Source organism: Lycorma delicatula, chromosome 9 (assembly GCF_047948215.1).
Source record: "Lycorma delicatula isolate Av1 chromosome 9, ASM4794821v1, whole genome shotgun sequence".
In the NCBI taxonomy this organism is placed as follows: Eukaryota; Metazoa; Arthropoda; class Insecta; order Hemiptera; family Fulgoridae; genus Lycorma; species Lycorma delicatula.
In genome coordinates this window covers 38,501,000-38,521,494 of record NC_134463.1, presented here as the reverse complement: position 1 = coordinate 38,521,494, position 20,495 = coordinate 38,501,000, and the positions used below count along the sequence as shown (strand labels likewise).

At 25.7% G+C, this 20,495-nt stretch overlaps 1 protein-coding gene across 6 annotated transcripts in view; it reads right to left on the bottom strand.

Moving 5' to 3' along the window:
* Window positions 1-15,714: 15,714 nt before the first annotated feature.
* The window catches only part of LOC142330581 (uncharacterized), a 325,414-nt gene continuing 320,633 nt past the window's right edge, over window positions 15,715-20,495 (bottom strand). For 5 of the 6 annotated variants that reach the window (XM_075375964.1, XM_075375963.1, XM_075375967.1 and 2 more), the window contains one exon: window positions 15,715-18,779. In XM_075375964.1, coding sequence (XP_075232079.1) covers window positions 18,608-18,779 — 172 coding nt within the window. In that variant the 3' untranslated portion in view covers window positions 15,715-18,607. Of the gene's footprint in view, window positions 18,844-20,495 lie in introns of all 6 variants that reach the window. The other variant, XM_075375966.1, reaches the window with a different exon arrangement.

Here is a 20,495-nt window from a genome sequence, read left to right as displayed (position 1 = left end):
GTTAAGAGAAGCCCTACTGTATATTTATATGTATAATTTTAAAGTGATAGAATAAATGTGGCATTAAGATATTTAATTTCTGTTAAGGAAGACACAAGTTACTGTGTAAAACAAAGTATAAAAAATTTCTTTAACAGCTATATTTGGCTAAAGTTCAAATTTGATCTTAATCTCCCTACCTACGATAATTAAAAAAAATGTAAAAATAAAATATATAACTCATGCTCTAATTTTCTGGTCAACTATTTATTAGAAACGCCGTGATATCAAAAAGTTAATTTTCTATCTTTCTCGTCTTATACGATATCCTTATAAGAATTATTTTATTGTTATTTTTCGTTTTCGATAAAGTTAAGCTGCTTTTTTTTACAATTGTTGACCGGTTAGGAAGAAAGACGGATTTTATAACTTAATATTATTATAGAATACGTGATTCTTTTATTTTATTTTTAAAGCAGACAGTACCCATTTAGATACTAACATACATATATACAGAGATGATACTTTGGATTATCTGGTCGATTTATTGTATAAATTACGGAGCTTCCGATAACTCTATTTGTTATAACTGTCATCACAGTTTTGTTAATTTTCGTAATAAACTACTTGGTGAAAAGGCAAACAGAATTAAAAAAATATCAACCAGCACTTTGTTACACTTGAGCATATTCTGAACTTAATTTGGTTAGTTTGGGGGTAAATTAGCCACTAATCAGATGAGTGGAAAGTCCCAAATTGCAGAGAGATGTTCGTACAAAAACCCTAGCCAAAGTTGGGAGGCAGTATAGTCAGAATAATAAGCGCATACGAATATGCGGGAACACGCTTCTGTATGTTAGTAGATGAGGGGGCATGTAGAGGATTTACAAAGCGTCATTATTTATCTCTAACCTGTGTATAATTGAGTTTTGTAGACGTAGGCGAATTGAAAAATCCGGCTTATTGCAATGCGCCCGGCTAATTGGAAGTTATAAATATAATTAACTTAACCTACGTTCGCTAGTTAGGTTAGCGAGCCTAGGTTAAGTGTGGTGAGATTATATTTATAATTTTAAGCAATAATGCAAATATACTATATTTCATTTTCCTATTAGCCGGGAGCAACGCAGTAAGCCTGATTTTTCATTTCGCCTAGGACATAGGTATAACGAGTTTGTTGACGTTTTTGAAGTCTGAGTGTTGTATTTTAGTGTGAAGCATAGATGCATTGTAACAAATAATTCACTGAACATGGTGTTTCTGTGGTGTTAAAATTCTGTCGTTTAATTGTGAAAAATTAAACACACAATAGAATTCAAATTAAAAAAACTCGAAAAAGACAAATGGGAACTTTTATAACCTTCAGTTGGATGCAAAAGTAAAGTTTTACTTAAACAGGATGTAGAAAATCCTAGAGTACAAAATAATTCTAAACCAAATACATTTTTCATAGCAGCGAGTTGCAGTTATGAATTAAACGTTATTAATGCGCAAACACTAATATACAATGTGCGACAATGAAGTAATGAGACTGATTTTTCTTTGCAAGATGTGGCAACCCTGCAGCTTGCGTAGGCACACCATCTTTGACCATGGTCTATAAGCTACTTCTAGTCCAAGCGGCACATTGATGCAACTGCTCAGTCGTGAGTTGTGCTATAATAAGTGAACACGTGTTTGTGTCCTCAGAAATGAAACCGCAAAATATTGCGCAGCGGTATACCATTTCTTTTTGCGTTAAATCGGGTGAAAACGCGACGACAACTTACGGTAAGCTTCAGAAGGCTTTTGGAAAGGAGGTTATGTCAAGAGCTCAAGTTTATCGGTGGCATAAAATTTTTAGTGAAGGCAGAACGAATGTTGAAGATGAAGACCGCAGTGGACGACCATCAACCTCACGTACAGATGTCAACTTGACCAGGGTGCGTGAAGTCGTACGATCTGATCGAAGATTATCCGTGAAAATGATTGCAGAAGAACTCAAAATCGATCGAGAAACGGTTCGTCTAATATTAACTGAAGATCTTGGTATGAGAAAGATTTGTGCAAAAATGGTCCCCAAAAATTTCACACAACAGCGAGAAACACGGAAAAATGTGGCAGCCGATCTGTTAGAGCAAACGGAAATCAATCCAGATTTGTTGAGCCGTGTTATCACTTGTGATGAAGGTTGGTTTTATCAATACGATCCAGAGACAAAACGCCAAAGTTCGCAATGGTGCTCAAAGGGATCACCCAGACCAAAAAAAGCTCGCATGTCAAAGTCAAAAGTGAAATGCATGCTTGTGTGCTTCTTCGATTCCAAGGGAATTGTTCATAAAGAGTGGGTGCCTCCTGGACAAACAGTTAACCAATATTTCTATAAAGCAATTTTAGAAAGACTTCGTAAACGAGTTCTTCGTGTCCGTGCCAACATTGCTGATAATTGGATTTTGCATCACGATAATGCGCCATCCCATACTGCTCTGTCAGTACAGCAATTTTTAACCTCAAAACAAATTTCAGTATACCACAGCCACCTTATTCACCACATATCGCTTCGTGCGACTTTTTTCTATTTCCAAGAGTCAAAATGGCGGTCAGGGGACACCATTTTCAAACAACACAAGATGTCCAAAAAGCTGTGACGAGGGTCTTGGAGGATATTACAGAAGATGAGTTCCAGAAATTTTACCATCAATGGCAGAAGCGCTGGAATAAGTGTGTGCAATCAGAGGGGAACTACTTTGAAAGAGACAACACTAAACATGACTAAAACGGTAATCAACATTTTTTTTCACATCAGTCTCATTACTTTATTGTCGCACCTCGTATATTCGAATATACCTTGAAAATTTCGAGCGAAGAACATAGGTCCTAAGTCCTTCCTTGTTTCGCTTTATGATTTCGATTGGATTACTTATTTAACTTCAATGTATTATTGATGGACTATCTTAACAAATTGGCATCTCTACACACACATAGTATATATATATATACTTATGACTTATTGTTTGAATTAGGGTATTTTATAATTAATGACTTTGAAACAAATTAGTTAAAAAATATTAAATTATTCAATAATATATAAATTATTCTATAAATGAAATTTTTCAATCATTACTGAAGAAGAAAGTGTTCAAGTACTAAGTGTGTTGAGGACTAAGAAAATGCTGGATCTTCAGATCTAGCACTTCCAGCATAAAAGAAACATATTTCTAAAAAAATGTCCAATACACAATTTGAAAAAATTATGCAGGAGTCGGATGAAGGGTTAAGCGACTTGGATACAGATACTGAATTTTCAGAATTGGGGAATCGATAGTACAAATACATAAAGTGTGAAACATATGAAGGGTCAATTAGGCCACCGTATGAATGGCAATGACGTGAATAGAGTATACCGGGTTATTGACAAAGACTCAATAAATAAAAAATGATGCTAGTATCAGTACAAAAACCCAAGTATCTGTATAACTCACCATTGCTATCTCTGCAAGAACAACGCGGGCAAAAACAAAGGACTTTCACTTTTACCTCCGACCCCCCTTTGAATTCACTGCCAAAGTTCACAGCTCGTCCAGAAATATTACAAACCCCGAATTGTAAAGCACAAAATCCTATTCCTTTTGGTTTCTTCAACCTTTTTATTCAATAAACCTTTTTATTTTCATGACTTAAAGAATTAAATTCTCTACAAGTTTTGTTTAAAAGTTTTATGTATTTATTAGCCATTTAACAAAGTTATTATATGTCAAATATAAAAAGCAGGACTTTTTTATTTGTTTTCACTTCAGATTTCTCAAAAACTACTATAGATACGGTACTGGGATCTATTTTATTGGATTTTTCTGGTCAAAACCATAAGAAATCACTAATTCTGCCCCTTTAATTAACATAATAGCATGGAGTTAGCCGCATATCTTCAGTAACAAGATAATTACTTCACTGGTACCTTGAAAGAAAAAATGAAAAATAACCCAAAAGAAATCATTAAAAAAGTTTGCAAAAAGGTGAAGTAGCACAAGTATTTATGAAAAACAATGTTTGAATATTTAAATGGAGAAACAGAAAAGATGTTTTATTTATCTCTTCTGAATTCATAGATGCTGGAAGGCCAGAAGGAAACAACTTCCCTCAGCGATAGCACAATATAAGGATATGAGAAGAATAGATACTAAAGACCAAATGATGTTATATTATACTTGCGAAAGAAAAACAATTCAGGTATAAGAAAATCGGTATACATATTTTTAAATTCATACTACATGTACAATGTACTTACAGGAACAAAAATGCATGTATGATTTTAGAAATAGTGTACATCCCAATTACTTGCATCGAATAATCAAAAATCTTTATCTAAACCACCCACATTTTCCAAATTTCTACCCAGAAAAGGTGTTAGGTATGTGCAATATCAGAGAAACGCACTAAAAAAGCTTTTGTTGTCCAAACTTTCCTGAATTGTGCCTCAAACTATACTCTTCAATTTATCACAACTACAATAAATAAAATAGTACGTTTTTACAAACCATTTAAAAAATTCTATCCTTTATTTCAGTTTACTGAAATTAATCCCATTCTGACTTGTTTTTATTTATCAGGGAACCTTTATATATTATACGAGAATATAGGCCTCATATAATGTGTAAACTTCTTTTAAAAGCTTAAAAGAAGCTTTTAAGCTTCTTATTTAAAAGAAAGAAATCCAGCGTATAGAATACATAAGCCGACAATATTTGATTGTGAAAAACAGAAGTGATAGCTGATTCTCATATCAAACTCTGATTGAACTTAGACAGCAATGGTTTTAACTAATCAAAATGCAGAACAAGCTGGATAAGACACATAATGAGCTAGACAAAACTGTCATGATGTCACACTGATATAGTGCAGGATGTAAGTCAAATCGCAACAAAATAATCTCTATACTCATTGGTTATACACCAACTGAATAGCAATGGATGCAGCTGTGAAATGCCATTCACTTACTGAAGCCATGAAAATGTTTTGGGAAATAAACCCAAATGTCAAAGAATTGTACAGGAACTTTACAAAGAAAACTTTTACAAGAGACAAATTTGTGTCAATTATAAGGCCAAAAAATTATACAAGTCACATGCAATGTGACTGCTAGTCAATTTTGTGCGGCAAATGATTAAAACAAAATGATTGTTTGAGTTGTACTCTTAAGTTCAAATAAAGTGTAACGCTTGTTAGGTAAATTTTTATTTGTGAAGTAATAGTAATGTTTTCATGTAATAAAATACTCTAAATCCTGAAAAATTCATTTCACTACAAAGAAGAAAAATGTATCACCACTACATGTGCCAATAATTGTGTAAATGTTTATGGATGTATAGTATATACTAATCATTTGTAATTAGTATTACTTTTTTTTTAAAACCTATAAAATTCATTCTTGTTACTTTTGTTTATTGATGTAATTAATTTAGAGAGATATGTTATATGTTTGTTATTAATTTGTTACAAAATGTGTAGCCTACCATTATAGCAAGGACCTTGCAGAGAGGAATACATGTACAGCTGTAAGTTGAGAAAAAAGCGCCTTGCTAGAATAATTCTGTTATACACGTACTTTGTAATAATTAATATCAATCATAATTTTTTTCACAATACTATCTTTGTTTTTAGTTTAACATGAAATACATATGAATAATAATTTTGGTTGTAAAATATAAAATAATATTGTTATTTTTTTATTTTTGTTGATCCCTATCATTCTTCACATAGTTTATTTTTTTAAACTATATTACTTCTTGTGGGCTTTTGTGATATTATTATTAAACTCTTACTGTTCTGTGGACATTGCAATTTTTTATTTTTACATTCATTAAATATTGCTTTGACAAAAAATTTACATGAATTACAACTTAACGTAGATTTATTTACATTTGTTTTTTGTGTAATGATTAAAATTAAAAATACATCAAAGATGGTTTAATTACACATAAAATTATTTGCTAAAATATTAAAATTGATAAAAAATGAGCGAGTAAGATAATGTAAAGTAAGACTCTTCAAATCACACTATAATGGAGGTATACACCAAGGGTAGTCGCTGTTGAGTATGCTTCATTGATGCAATAAAGCAAATTATGTTATTTCTGGCAGAAAAGTGTCTTCAACATGATCTTCATGCTGTTGTGAAAATTTATTGCAATAGTCCAGTCCATGTATCACAATTTACCCAGATTCTTGGCAAAACATGGAACTGAACAACTTCTGCTATTTTTTGCTTTTTCCTAAGCTTAAAATTCCACTCACAGGAAAGAGATCTAAAATGTTATTCCTTAAAACTTCATTAGTTGAAAAAGGAAAGAACACAAGAGGACTTACAGTGCTCTCTAAAAGTAACTTTGAAAAATGCTTTTAACAGAGTAAGTGTGTTTATTAGGAGGGGCCTACTTTGAATAAACTAAATAGGTTAGTATTTTTGTTTTTATGAGCCAAGGCTAGATATCTTTTGATCATATTTTGTATACTCATTTTATCATAGAATGACAGAAGTTTGTAAATTATAAATATTTTGTAGTGAATGATATTGTTCATTTTTCTTAAACCAGCAGCTGTTTCCATAACTATTATTTGCCTTTCCAGTAAAAATATTATAATAATCAAAGGTAATAATAATAAAAAAAACCGCAATTATACGTATTATTACTAAAGATTTAAATTTAATTTCACTCTAAGCTGACTCAACAGAAATTTACAAGGTTCTGTGGAAATTCTCAAGAAATAAGAATTATTGTTGACAAAATAAAACTAAATAACAAGGATAATCTTGATGGTAAATTATTCTGATCTCTTGAATTGTTAATGTATCATCTCTTCCTTATGAAGTGCTATCCAAAAGTTAGCCTACAAAAATAAATAATTATCTTAAAAATTACTATCTCCTTTTTTCAGGATGGATTTGATTCCACTTTTTTCCATGATTGGAAACAGTTTTGGAAGACTCTATTGACTGTGTTAATTACTTCTTGAAACAGATCAGTTATTTTCAATGATTCCAAAATGTCATTCCTTCAAGCTTCAATTTCATCTTTTTAAACAGGACTAATCATATGGGATAAGGCCTGGTGAATAAGAAGGGTGTGGGATGATTTATATTAATTGATGCCAAAAATTTACATCTAAGTGATTTGTAAACGGGCACATTATCATGGTCGCAAGAACCAAGATTTGTTTAGCCAAGTTCAAACCATTTTCATTGGATGACCTCTTTGACCCACCTCACAGTTTGTTCTACTGAAAGAAAAATCTCTATGCACTACCCCATCATAATAAAAAAAAGGCTATACTTATGTTAAATTTTGGTTAAGATCAAAATGTTCTTTCAGTGAAGTGTAGAATTTAACACTGCTGTTTTCATTTAATGCCAAGGAGTCTTGAAACAAATTTTAAGGCAATATACCATTCATTGGGTTTCCACAAAGAATTTACAGATAATGCCATATGACAGGCCTACAATCTTGCAAATGTTGTAAGGTTGTTCTTCTTTGGTCTTACAGATTGGCCAGATTGACTGTCATCCATTTTTAAAATGCTTGTATCAATTTTACGTTGCAAATATGCCCAACAAATGGGTTCAAATCCTGGTCATGCATGGTGTGATGTTTTTCTTCATACACTACAAAGTTTCCATTTCATATTCCCATACACAAATTTAATGCCTATATTGTGAATTATTCATAAAAAAAAAATACTTACCTAAGCATTTGTTTTATAAGTTTCTGCAGCCATTTTGCTGAGTTTGAAGTAGATTTATTGCTGTTTAAAGTTATTTATTTTTACTTTAGTGCAGAATTCAAAATGAATGCAGATTAAAAGGAATGTTACCAAGTCAAAAAACAACAATTGCAGATCCACATAGAATGACACAACTTGGTTATGTGAACTAACAAGAAGTAAAGCAAGCACTAACCAGTGCTATATAGTTGTAATATAATTGGCACACATATTACATTTAAATTTAGATTCTTTAATAATCCAGAAGATTACTTCTTGAGCTGTTTTAGGTGTAATGGAGTTTATGATCTCTGTTAATGGACTAAACACCAGGTTTTATCTCAATTCTGAAGAGAACCACTGGTGCGCGTTTAATAGGCAGGTTACAAATAAAAAAAAAAGAATAAATAAAATATACATATATATGTATGTATTAATTTTTGCTCAAGAAAAAAATTTTAATGGTTTCAAAATATTATGGCACTACTACAACAAAATAAAATATTTTATACATTATGTATATAATCAAGAAATCTGATCAAAAATTATTACTACAGTATGAAATTAAGAGATTTACATCAAAATAAAATTGCAAAATAATATACTTTTTATAAATAGCAGTATTGTATGTTATTATTATGATATTATGTGTATATTTACAATAAATACATTACTTAATATGAATGATATACATTCACTAAAGCATTTTATACTGTATATGCATAATGTAGATTATAAAATATCAATAATAATTACATTCATAAGTTATACGTTACATTTTCTGTTTTTAATTGTTTTCATAATTATTATTATACTTGTGCAATGAAGTAGAAAATAATTACTAAGAAATTAATAAAAAGATAAATAACACATTTAAAAAAGAAACACTGATATTAATAATTTATTTGTACAAATAAATTACAAGATATGTAAACGAACAATAAAAAAAAAATTAAAAAAAGTATCTTGACTGTTCATTTAAACAAAATCTATTCAATGTAGAATACAGTATATAAAATTACAATACAAAAAACAATGTAATAAAGATAAAATTCATAAAAATAAATTAATAATGGAGAAGTAAATTATTGATTATAAATCTAAATGACAGCATGCATTCTTAAAAAAGAAAGAAAGAAAAATATTTATTTGTGCATCCCAACTGCTAACTGTCACTCTACTGTATTTAAAAATTTTGACCCAATGATAAATTTCAGTTAATAAAAGGGAAATAGGGAACTTCATCATGTCTCAAGTTAATAACTATGATACTAAAAATTATTTGGAATTAAATAATAATTATTTAGAATGAAGCATCATAATTAAAAATACTAAAAGATAAAAGAAAAGGCAGTATTTTATTGCTGTGATTATTTATTCCTTACTCAAGAATATTAATTTTCTTACTATTGGGAAATACTTCAATCTTCATTTATAATTATTTTAAAGTATTTTGGAAGCACCAAAAACATTTCTACAAAGTATTTAAATAATTGTATCATTTTAAATATAAAACAATTAATTGCATTAATTTTTTCCTCATATAATTGTTTTTCATTTATCAGTAAAATTTAATTAAAAACATGAAAATACTGCAATAAACAGAAATAAAATATAAAAAACTAATTTCCTTAACATCATTTTTAATTATAAATAAACATTAAATTTTATTGTTGAAATTTTTAAAACCAATAAAAAATCATAATTAATAATTATGTTTCTTTAGTTATTGTGAAAGTGTTGCAATTCTTTCAGGAGCAAAAATTCCTGAAAAATTAAAAAATCTGAAGTTAAAAAAATTAATGCTATTTTAATTAAAAAACAAAAAAAAAAAAATGAATCAGTTCTGTAATAGATAAGTAGGAAATCAAAATGAAATTTTATTAAAAATTTCTTGTATTTGAGGAAACTTAAAATTAATCATTTTTTAAAAAAGAAAATTCAAAATAATGATTAGTAAAATCCACACTACCTTTATCATTATTTCATGTATATTTTAATAAAAACAAATTTAAAAATTACCAAAGAAATTACAGATTTTCAAAACTTCTAGAAATTAACTTTTAAAAATGAAACTAATGAATAAACGCAATCATTTTACATTTTCTTTTTAGTTAAAGTTTGAAATGAATGAAAATAAAATACAGGACCAAACAGCATCACTTAGAACCATCACTACTAATTTAATATCCACTTTCAAATAACATTTTTCGTGATTTTACCAAATTATGCTTCATTCTCTTAATATAATTTTGATACATGAATAATGAAAATTTGGTACACTATAAATTAAGAAGAAAGGAATTTTTAAAGCAAGTTGGGAATTAAATCTTTTTATTATATAGTATACATAAACAACAAATAAGTAATTTGGCTACTGGTAAACTGAATAAATAAAACAATTAAATTTATATTAGAATATAATACATTAATTAATATTATAAGAATACAATATAATTCAATAAGGCCACAAACTTTTCACAAAACACATCACAAAAAGCAGATTTAATTTATTACATTATGTAATTCATACAATATAATTAAATTAATATAAATAATTAAAATTACAAATTGCCTTTCTAAATTTATATTAAAAAGGCTGGCAAAATGAGATACATTTTTATTTGGTTTTTTTTTTTTGTATGTATTTCTTTAAAGGAATGGTACGTACTTGAATCGAGATTGAAATACAAAATAAATTGTATTAAAATAGTATTTATATCAAAATAAAGGCAACTGTTTCTCCTGTTAAAGATATCCATCAGCATATAATTTTAGCCGGTTAATAAATATTTATGCTTTTATTAATAACTGTATTAAAAAGATATAATAGTAAAGATGTACAATATTAATGTGCATCATAATATTTAACAGATTCTCAATCTTGTCATAATCTTTAACAGATGTTTTTAGTTATCATTGTTATCAAATGTTGAAGTTGATGATATTCTTAATTTCTTCAAATATGTAAGGCTGAAATGCCTGTCACATACTGTCCATCAAAATATCAATTAGAATTAGAAATAAATAAAAATTAATATTTACTATTAATGAAGTTATATATTTTTATAATTTTGTAATGAGAATGAATAACAATCATTCTCTCAAGAATGACAATATAACGATATCTAAAAATGATACTGGAGATAAATGATATCTTAGTTTATAGAATAATTTCTGTAATATCATAAAGTTATTAAAACAGTGTCACTCTGAATTCCATAACTGGGTTATATATTTGACAATTTAAAAAAAAATCGTTAGTATAACTTTGTACTCAATACTAAAAATACAACTCCTTTTTGAAAAATAATTATGCAAATTATGCATTTTCAGTGTATTTTTACAGCAATAAGCCCAAATACAAACACGCACACTGCAGCAACTACTATAATAAAAATTTGCTATCTACTATATGGATGTATGAATGGCAATATCAGATGAACTATGAAAGTGAAAACAGAAATTTCACCCAATTATAAGTTGTAATTTTTCAACAAAAAAATTTAATTTACAAAATAAAAAAAAATCTATTCTTATATTTATTTTTTGTAGTAAAACAAATTCAATTTTCAATTTTATTTATTCATCAACCACTGATGAATATTATAAGGAAAGAAAATGTGAAACAATTGAATTTAGATAAAAAATAAACATTCAATTATAATTTCAATTTGGTGTATATAAAGAACACAGTTCCTTGGAAATATTTATTATTTGTTACAATCTTTGACAATACCTTGGCAAAACTTCCCACTTTATCATTAAATTACCGTAACTACTGAATTTTGAAGTATTAGTAAAATAAATTAAAAAAATTCTAATTAGTAGTTTTTAATACACTAAAAAAAATTATACCTTACACCAGACTTCACAACATTTTCACTGATAATTAATAATAAAAAAGTGAATATTTAAAAAACTATCTAATAAAAAGATAATGATGTAATTTTTAATTAAAAAACAAAAAAAAAAACAAAAGTTCATTAACTTTTACACTAAGCTACCAACAACTATGTTTATATAAATAGTATTATGAATGTAAAGATGAAACAATCTGGTAATAACTTGTGTAGATATATTTCGCAAATTCGAACATCAACATCGTTTCGTTTATTATCATTCTTCCATGTTTTCCTTTATGGTAATATGTAACTGATAAACATTACACAACATCAAATTCGGAAAGGGAACATTAAATTGCATTGAAAGCGCATTTTTTTATCTTAAAATTTAAGATTTATAATCTTAAATCTATAAGATTTATTTAAAGTAATTAAATAAACATATATCAAAAGAGGAGTCAAAATTAAATATTATTAATAGAAAAAAGCTAATCGAGTTGACTTAAATTAAAGATAATTTCTGGGTAAACTGTGGTTAACTGAAATAATAAGTAAAAATAATATATAAGAAATAGACTGACAAGATCATAATTCAATTTAAATATGAAAAACAACTAAGGTACAAACAACTCATATAATAATAATAGACCTTTCAAGTTATATACATAAAATATTTTATCATAAATTAGCATTATATTATGTGAAATTGTTTACATATATAAAAAATCAACAAATCAAGGATTAGTTTACACAAGCATGTAGTGATAGGTATACATAATATATACAAATTAAAATCATATTTCAAAATCTAATACCTCCCAGCACCAACTTTTAAATATTTAAAAAGTTCGGACTAGCATTAGAATGTATTTTAATTTCTATATATACATAAAAGCATATGAAACACAATAAACTGTAATGCCTGTTCTACATGTGAATTAAATTTTACAAGAAATGGGTCTGTCTTTCAATCAGATTAACTAGAAAATATAAAATGATTGTAAAACAGCTGATTAAAGAAAAAATGATTAACAGAAATGATATTTTAAAAAAACAAAATTTTAATTATTATACTATTAATATGGAAAAAAGATTAACAGAGGAATTCTTGTGACTAAAATATAAATATTTTTGTAAAATCGAATCATAATAATAATAATAAATACTCACAGGATAAAGTAGACAGCAGTTTATCAAATAAAAACTGTGATTATTATGAATAAAAAGAATTTTGTCAAAAAATCAATGCAAAATCTATTAAATTTCAGACTTAAATAACAAATAAAAAAATTAAGTAATTTAAATCAACTCAACATGCAAATTTCTAGACCATATAATTATTAATTACATCACAGTATTTTCTATGTTATTCAAACCCAAAAATCTAAAAAAAAATAATTTATCATAATTATTTGCAAATTAATTTTACACTAAAAAAAAGAAAAAGAGGAAAAAATAAAACATTGTTTTCTATTATGACACTTTCAGGTGTATATTTGATCATTAATTTTAATGATTATTGATGGTCCTCAAACACCACTTTTGGAGGCATTAATATAGAGGCCTAATTGAGAAATACTAATTTTTACTAAAGTTCTACTTTATTGCAAATTTAAAATATTACATTAAAAGACAATATTTAAGAAATATGTTAAAATGAAGGAAATATAATTTTAAGGTCTTACAAATTAAATATTTTTAAATGTTTTCAAAGCATTCAAATCATAAGTATATATATAAATAAATAAATGTAATTTTTTTTATAAATAATTAAAGCAGTTTGAGGAAACAAAAGCTTTCTATTGTTAATACAATGTATGATTGATAAAAGACAAAAAAATAGTATGAAAAAGCTCAGTTAATAGTTAAATTGTTCAAATTACTGTGCCTGAAAGTGTTAAAGCTATTAAATTTTATAATTAATAAAAATCTATTTTTAAAACACAATACACTAACATTAGTAAAATGCGATTGAGTGAAATTTTTACTATAGACTGTTTACACTGTAACTCAAAAGTTACATCAAGTAATAACTGAATCTGTTACAGTTTGTTGAAATAAAACTAGTTCAAAAAAAAAAAAAATTGGATTATCGGATAAAAATGAAGAAAGATATATAACAGAATAAAGAAAAATGATGATAAATAAGATAAAGGGTTGAACCACATGAAAATAACAATCAGATTTCGTTCGACGAATAGTTAAGTAAACAGGCTAATGAAAGCCTCTTCTACTTGCGACACGTTCGATGAAGACAATAGACAGCAATTATGATATTGAAATAGCAACTAATAAACTAGTACAGCACTAGTAATATCCACTTAAAACTAGTTTTATCTATAATATATTTATAAATAATCAATTATTAATATAACTCCTTCGATAACAGAATACCTTCACCTTTTTTAATAAATAAATTACATAAGACTACCTACATCTATACATTCCATTATGAATAAAAGGTAATAATAATAATAATAATAATAATTTTTTACAATATTATCATAAAAAAGACACAAGAAAATTATTTCATATTTCAACAGTAAATTAATACACACGCATATTTATAATCGTACTCCCATATAAAATAGATAATACTATCTGACTTACATAAAATACAATACTTCCATCTTACACTGTTTATTTATTAATCGTAGTATAGTAATATCTAGTATTATTTTTTCCATAAAAATAAATTAATATATCACAATTAATAATATTAATAAATTAAATCATCAATAAACTAATCTAAATCTAGCCTACATACGCATTTTTTCCCTAATGTCTAATAATAAATTTATTTCTAATTATTATTATTATTAATATTTCAACAAGAATTATAAAAATTAAATAAGTTATAAATTTAAAAAAAAGTGCAAAAATCAGTATTTTTTTTCTTTTAATAATTACGACATCTAAACGCACAATAAGATGAAATGAGATCTAATACCCACTATTTTAATTATAAATAATTTAATGGAAAAAGTTATTTTAATTTTATTGTTATGGTTTAAGACAACACTGAATTCTATCTGCAGATTAATTTTTATATGTGCTTTTACAGAAAATTACATGAAAATTTGTAAAAATAAATAAAGTAAATGAATAAAATAATAATATTCACAAGGAAGATATAAATAAATCCTTATACCTGCCCATGATCTATAAATTTTTATTTTTGATTTTACTGAGCCGACTTTAGAACTAAATTAACAGAATAACTGTTTTTTTAAATTAGTTTTAAAGTGACTATAATTATTTTTTTTTAACATATCAGATAGATCCAGAGAAGTATACTATGAAGATGTGAATAGACGTTAAGATATAAATTCTTAAATATGTATATAAAACATATTATTTTCCCTATAATCTACTCACAAATGGAAGATGATTTTAATATAGTATAAGAGGTATAAAGATGAGATGTGATATAAATAATTTTCCACCACCAATAAAATACATTTAATCATTTCCTTAGTGAATATAAAAAAAAAGGTCTTTACTATAAATAATAAAAATAAAACATTCATAAAACTAATTTTCAAATGAAGATACATTTGTAAATACTCTTCTACAATTACAATTAATGTCAGGTATAATATGAAGTAATGAGTAATAAATTAAGGAAGTTGAATGAAAATGGCAGATTGGCTTTGTAGAAGTCGGCTAATAATCAGTATCTAATCAAAGCAAGAATGATGTAATTTTAAAATGAAGTCCATGTTTATATCCCAAGTTATTTACTTTACCATTATTTTTTTTTGCATAAACAGTTGCTAAATAAAAAAAAGGAGATTAATTATGAAGAAATAATATAATGAAATTCAAGAAATATGTAAATCACTAAACTATCAAAAAATCATTAATAAATTATTTTGCAGATAAAATGTCAGTGTTTTCTATTAAAGAAAATTAAGAATTTACAAATAATAACAATAATAAATAGACTTAAAATGAAACAAAAAAATTATAGGAAAAATAAAAGGAAAATAGTATAAAGTGAAATACCATATTAACAATCTAAACTATATTACTGAAATAATTAATTTTTAATATAAATAATGGAAAATAAAATACACAAAAAGACTGTAATAACAAATATGTATTCAGACTAGACCTAAACGGTAACAAAATTAGTGATAGTAATTATAAAAAATAATCATTGAACAAACAGGCTTCTTTATTTGAATTTTATATGTATTTAAACTATACGTGGGCTTCCATTTTTTTTCTTCAAAATTTTAATAAAAACTACATGTTTAGAAAAAATATATATGGAATTAGGATATTATATTTTTAACCCCTTAAGCTGAAACACAAAAATAAAAAGAATATTTATGGCACTGCATGATAGTCTAAACTGGAATCATTTTTCATAATATAACTAGCTACCACTGCCATATTTCTGAATAAATGTATATAAAATAATAATTTATAAAAGGAATTCATTCATTTATTAAATTAGGCATTAATTTATCATTCTTCAAATGGTAATAAAACAAATTTATCAATTCATATTTTTTTCAAAATAGAAACAAAAACATATTTGAACAGAAAGATAAAATTTAATTAATATTTAATATATAGATCAGAGGAAAATTCAAGAAAATCAGATGGCTTTGGATATATTATTATAAGGGATGAAAAGGAATAAAAATGAATTATCAAGAGCTAAGGGGAATCATAAGGAAAAGAATGTTGCCAAGAACTGCTCTAAGGTCAGAAGATTTTATAAAGACTAAGCTGTTAATAAGTATAAAAATACTTTTATTTTCCTAAAAGGTAAAATTAGAACTTTACAATCTCATTGTGAATGGGAGGTTAGCCACAATTAACTATCAAACAATTCACTAAATTTGTTTTTCTAATTTAAAATATGATTTCTTAATACTTGAAAGAAATTTATTACGACCAAAAAATCAGCTTAAGGAGGGATATCACATGAAATAAGGGTTAGAAAATAAAATTAACTGATTAAATAAAGCTAAATATTCTCTGTCTTTCTATGAGAAAAAATATCCACACATTTGCAGCTAAAAAGCTAAACATTTTCTGCATGAAACATAACATTATGTTATGGATACAGCAAAATATAATAAATGACAATTAAAAAAAAAAAATTGTATTAAATATCAAAAATTATTTACATTTTAAAGTTATTTGTTTAGATAACTGGGGATACATATTTTATACAAGGTAAACTAACAATTAAAAATAAATTAATAAATAAACAGAAATATATATACAGGCACAGAAAATAAATACATATAAATAGTTACAGAACAAATTATTTATAGATAAATAAATGTTTCTATTGAAAATTCATAAAATATACATACATGTACAATTGTTACGAGCATTACGCAACAGTAATCGATAGTAGATGTAAAATAATTATGATTACTGACAACTCTCAAGTTACAAGTAGATACTCAGCACTTAATTTTAATTCAAAGCATAACTAAATTAGAAAGGTAATTTACTCACGACTAGTTACTTACTACTACTACTATTACTAACGCCAAATAATCAATTAATACTTTTAGCACTGTTTAAAAATTAATTTGCACCAACAAACCAAGCTGTTGTACTTGTTATTTTCATGCACACACACTCATACATACACACACCATTTCATCTTTGGTTTCTTACGTTAAGTACCCAAAACCTAAAAAAGAACAAAATTACCAGCACTTAACTGTAACCCAACATTATTACAAAACTTTACAAAAACAATACATTCCTGCTTTTTTTATGTCATTAGTTTTTTTTCATTTTTTTTAATGTCTTATCTCACCATTTTACTGACTTGTTATTTTTATAATGTTAAAAAGAGTATAAATAATTATGTTATTAATTTAAAAGCATATTTTGATTTCATTCTTGTTAATTATGCATGAAATTACATTAGTAAAGCATAGACTTTTTTTATTAAATACACATAATGAGAAAGATCAGTCTTAAATATAGTGATTTACATTAGGTCAAAATAGGAATAAAGATACATTTTGTAATTAACCCTAAAGTACTATAGATTGTACAATTTTTAATTGTAGATGTAGCCCATGTTCTGGTTTAATCTTTAATAAATGTAACATCTCTATACCAGCTTCCTACTTGTTATAGTGCTAATAACAATAAAATTTTGAATAATTTTAAAAACTTACTAATTAAAGAGTAATATATATTATAATAAATCAAAGATTTTAGTTCATTATTAGAATCAAATAACAATATAATAATTACAATATTTTAATTTTTCACAAAAAAAAAAAATCAATTTAAAAAATTACATTAACATTTTTGGTCACAAAGGAATTATTTTCAGCTTTTACTTTTTTCTAAACGGATTGGATATAGCTGGGTGACATAACTATAAAATTTAGATAATGGAAACTAACTTATTAATATTTTGGAAAATGAAGAATCTGACATTTTTGACTGAAATATTGGTTGAGAAAAATTAAATACTGATACTTATAAAATACTTTTTAGAAAGAAGTCATATACTTCTGTCATAATATTTTTGATACAATGTTTTACAATAAAGAATACTTAAAAGAAATATATATTGATAATACTAACTTAAATCACCAGTAGAAAGGCAATTGGATAATAAGATGATCAGTGATAAATAAGAATTACAATTTTCACTGTCAATTTCAGAAATCTAAAGGTGAAATCTTTTAGCACTCTAGGGTTAATTTTATTATATTGTAAAATAAGACAAAAGTTTTATCACTAAAGGTGAAGTACTAGCCAAAATTATTCAATATTTTTTATTTTTTTTTATAAATTACATTTCTACTGAAATATAATAAATTAATATGAATAAAAAAATACCTATATAATTAGGTAAAAACTAATAATAATAATAATAATAATAAAAAAAAAAATCTTTATTAAAGAAAAAAAGTTACAATATTTTAGAATCCTGAATACAATTTTTATATTGTAATAAACAGTTAAAGAAGCTATATAAATATTAAATTATCACTACCATATTATACAAATTATTCAAGACTGATCTTCAGAGACTTAATTCTATGTTAATTGTGGACAGGAATAACAGCAGATCGTGGAACGAGTCCTTTATGATCATCTCGACAGCACAATAACCAAGTATCATCAACATCCAAAACCAAACGAAGACGTTCACCTTCATTGAATGCCAAATGTCCACTATCAGATGGTAAACGATGAGTCAATGTCACTACATACCTGTATAAATACATTTACTGTGTCAGTTGATTTATATGATGAATAATCTTACATTCCTTTTTATCTACAATATAAAGTAAAACAAAACAGAATAAAAAAAAATTATTAAAAAAAAATAAAAAACAAAAAAGTAAAATAAATAAAACAAGAAGATAAGAAAGAAAAATAGACTTCCATTTTAAAAATTTGAAATAAAAATAAAAATAAGATTTGTGATGAGAAAGAATTACACATAACATATATATATATATATATAAAAAAATTAAGTGATAATAAAAATAAAAGTGAGTCTGAGAAAAAATATAACTTTTTCAAATTGATCTGAAACTGTCAGTTCTCTACATAAAAAAGCAAGTGCTAACTCTCAGCACCATCCTGACACTGCCAGGTATAGAAAAATCCTCTGAAGAACCAATTTTGTCTGCTTTGTCAACAAAATTGTGTTTAAAAGTTTTAATAAAAAAAAGTTGCAACATATTCATACAACCGAACAGAAATATAAAATCTTTTTTTTTCAAAATATAAATTTGTTAAAAAACGTTGTATCTAAATTTAGATAATTAAAAATGGAGGTCTGAAAAGTCAAACAAATTTATAAATGAAATTAAATATAAATAAATGAAATAAAATAAGTAAAAAATAAATATTCAATACCAATGCTATAATAAATTACATTATAAAAAATAAAACAATTTAATGGTAATTAACAATTATTACAACCCTTGTAATCAGATATTTCCATAACTGAAATATTTCAGAGATTAAAAGTATAAAAAGAAAAGTAAGAAGTACTAAAAATCAAAGCTAGAATTCATATTATAATCTATCCAAACAAGTGATTTTTAGTTGGAAAACTACCTTTACTATAACAGAATAAAATAACAATTTTAATTAGGATACCCACACAAAATTGACAATAAAAAAAAATATCAGCATCAGTAGTAATGTTAATTTTTATTGTAAATAAATTTACAATTAATTTATTTTATAAATAAAATTAATTTTTTTCCATATATAAAATTATTAATTTTATTTTAATTTAAATAAAAGAGTAACCAAAACAGTAATCATAAATAAAAAAAAATAATTAGAAATTCACATAATAAAACAGTCCTTAATATAAAGCTACTCTCAAGTACTGTAGTCAATTGCAAGTAATCAATGAATAATAAAATCACAAAATTTAGTAAAAAAATAACTTTCCATTAAGAAAAGTCAATAACAAACTAGTTTTAACAAAACTTAACAAAAAGAATTAACTGAGCGAGTAATTTTGTAACTGAACCCATCCTGAAAATTCTCAGCAAGAAATACAATGACAGGTACATCTATTTCTGTTGGTATAAAATCACTTTATTAAAATGTTGCTATAGATCATGTGTTAAATGTTGGGAAACAAAAATTATACTCATATTTTTTCCAACTGCATGAACATTCTATTTTCTTTGCATAAGCATATAATCATTTAATAATAGTGATTAAGATAATAATACTACATGATGTGCCATAGTAAATGGCTGTAGGCAATTTTAAATAGCCATTCCCAATAATATAATGCATCCATGGTAATGCTCATTAAGGAAAGAAGTAATGTAGTTTCCCATTGCCTTTTTTACTAAGCAAAATATACTGTTGTAGATTGGAATGAAAAGTCCACTGGATTTAAGAAAATATTAAATATTATTAAGCATTGAGTAAAACCTTCACACTGCTCAT